Consider the following 2,501-nt stretch of genomic DNA (forward strand, 5'->3'; position numbering starts at 1 on the left):
AAAAAAAAAAAAAAAGCTACCATCTTTAAGAAAAACCACAGTTTGACTGGGTTTAATCCCAGCACATGGGAGGCCTTGGCAGATGGATTGCCTGAGCTCACAGGTTCGAGACCAGCCTGACCCAGAGCAAGATCCCGTCTCTAAAAAATAATCAGGCATTATGGCAGGCACCTCAAGTCCCAGGTACTTGGCAGGGGGTGAGGCAAGAGGATCACTTGAACTCAAGAGTTTGAGGTTGCTGTGAGCCACAGCACTCTACCAAAGGTGACCAAATGAGACTCTGTCTCAAAAAAAAAGAAAAAACGCAGCTTATAAACTGAATTCTTTTTATTTGTGAGACCTTAAGATAATCTAGAATCTGTAATCTCCTGATCCTATAGAACAGAGATTCGTAAAAATTGGGGGCATTGGCTTGGCATCTGTAGCTCAAGCGGCTAAGGCACCAGCCACATACACCATAGCTGGCGGGTTCGAATCTAGCCCTGGCCTGCCAAACAACAATGACAACTATAGCCAAAAAATAGCTGGATATTGTGGTGGGCGCCTGGAGTCCCAGCTACTTGGGAGGATAAGGCAAGAGAATCGCTTAAGCCCCGGAGTTGGACGCTGCTGTGAGCTGTGATGCTACTCTACCCAGAGCAACAGCTTGAGGCTCTGTCTCAAAAAAAAAAAAAAAAATAGGGGGCACTGGGCTCTTAAGGCCTTTCCATTTAATCTTTGGAATAAGGACTACCTCAAACTACACAGTCACCCACTGATCCTTCCCCAATCCACACACATAATGAGAAAAGTTACTGAAAGTCACATATTTTACATTTGAGAAGGATGAAAACAGAAAAAATACTTAAAGCCACTACATATATAGAGAATACTAAGTAAATTTTAGACAATGATGCATTTATGCAATATTCATAAGTTTGTTTTTAGTAGAAAAATACCAATACAGTAAACAATCTCATGGATTTCTAACCTCTCCTTCAACACTGGCCACCTAACTATATAATCTCTTCATCTCTCCATGTCTAGGCTCCTCATTATAAATGAAGAGAAATGATTTCCAAAGTTCCCTCCACTTCTGCAGGAAAGCCCATGCTCCCATCTTTTCCAAACTAGAATAACCAGCAGAAGAAATTACATCCTAATATATTCAGTATTTGGTTAGAAAATGAAAAAAAAAAAAAGACATCTTAACCAGATAACAAATTTCTCCTACTACCCCTAAGTCCTAGTTTCAGGACTCTTACTATTATTAAAGGATACAAAAATCAAACGTTAATTCATTTATCTCTATTATAATTTTGTTTAAAATAACAAGGGTTGAAAACACTGAATTAAACTCTCTTGCTCAAGCAAATATTAACTAGATTTCTTAATGAAATGTTAATATTTAAGAACAAATCTTTCAAAGGTGTTCTTATGATCAAATTTGATCATACTATTCATTCTTTAATTATTCAACCAATATCCTACACACATACTATGTGTCACATATTATCCTGTTTTAGTTTCTTTCTAGTGCTCAACAAAAAGTCAGAAAGTAATCTTACCAACATGGCCTCCTCCAATGGTGTACGTCTTTCCAGATCCAGTTTGTCCATAGGCAAAAACAGTTGCATTATAGCCCTCAATGACTGACAATACTAGGGGTTTTATACATGTATTATAAACTTCATCTTGAGAGGAATTTTTGCCAAAAACAAAATCAAAAGTAAAAACTCTATCTCTTCCGATGATAACTTGCTGGGTGTTTGGGACAACTCTCACACAAACTTGATGATTATGAAGAACTTCTTTGCAAAGTAGAGGTCTAATTCTTACAGCAACTTTTACTGGTATTTCTTCCATGGCAACTTAGATTTTACTAATGGATTTTCTACTTAATGTTCAGTATGTAGTGTGAGAAACATCCATTTTACATAAGATCTGGACTTCTGCGTAACAAAATAAAAGACAAATTTTAGTTATTGATTCCTCTTTTCCCAAAAAATTAACTACCTCTAAAGCACAGTCAATTAGAGCAGGGTTTACTCCAATATAAAATAGTTACAAAAGTAAATCTGTCTCAGAAAGTACATCATTAATTTATAGATAAAATAATCTAAGGGGTGGGAGCCATGACTCGGTAAATGACGAAGCTAAGTGATAAACACATAGGATTCCTTTGCGCCTTTATTTCTACAGTGGTAATGTTCATTAATCTAACTACTGAATAATTAGGGAGTTAGAAAGTTAGGGCAAGGAAATAACTAAGAAATTATATACATGTTAAAAGCAAACATTAGGCCAGGCACTGTGGTTCATGTCTGTAACTCCAGCACTTTGGAAGACCAAGACAGTATCACTTGGGCCCAGAAGTTTAGGACCAGCCTGAGCAGTACATAAATATGCTGTCTCTACCAAAAAAAAATAAATTGTTTTTAGGTTCAGTGCCTGTAGTACAGTGGTCAGGACGCCAGCCACATGCACCAAGGCTGGCAGGTTTGAGCCCGGCCTGGGCCGGC

General features: G+C 37.7%; 1 protein-coding gene across 1 annotated transcript in view; it reads right to left on the bottom strand.

Annotated features, from left to right (window-relative positions):
- Positions 1–1,961, bottom strand: part of KIF27 (kinesin family member 27) — a 97,920-nt gene extending 95,959 nt beyond the window's left edge. The window contains exon 1 of the mRNA XM_023509134.1: positions 1,548–1,961. Coding sequence (XP_023364902.1) covers positions 1,548–1,845 — 298 coding nt within the window. The 5' untranslated portion in view covers positions 1,846–1,961. The remainder of the gene's footprint in view (positions 1–1,547) is intronic.
- Positions 1,962–2,501: the final 540 nt, after the last annotated feature.

The sequence above is a fragment of the Otolemur garnettii genome, unplaced genomic scaffold (assembly GCF_000181295.1).
Source record: "Otolemur garnettii isolate 467f Iridium unplaced genomic scaffold, OtoGar3 scaffold00006, whole genome shotgun sequence".
Taxonomy (NCBI): domain Eukaryota; kingdom Metazoa; phylum Chordata; class Mammalia; order Primates; family Galagidae; genus Otolemur; species Otolemur garnettii.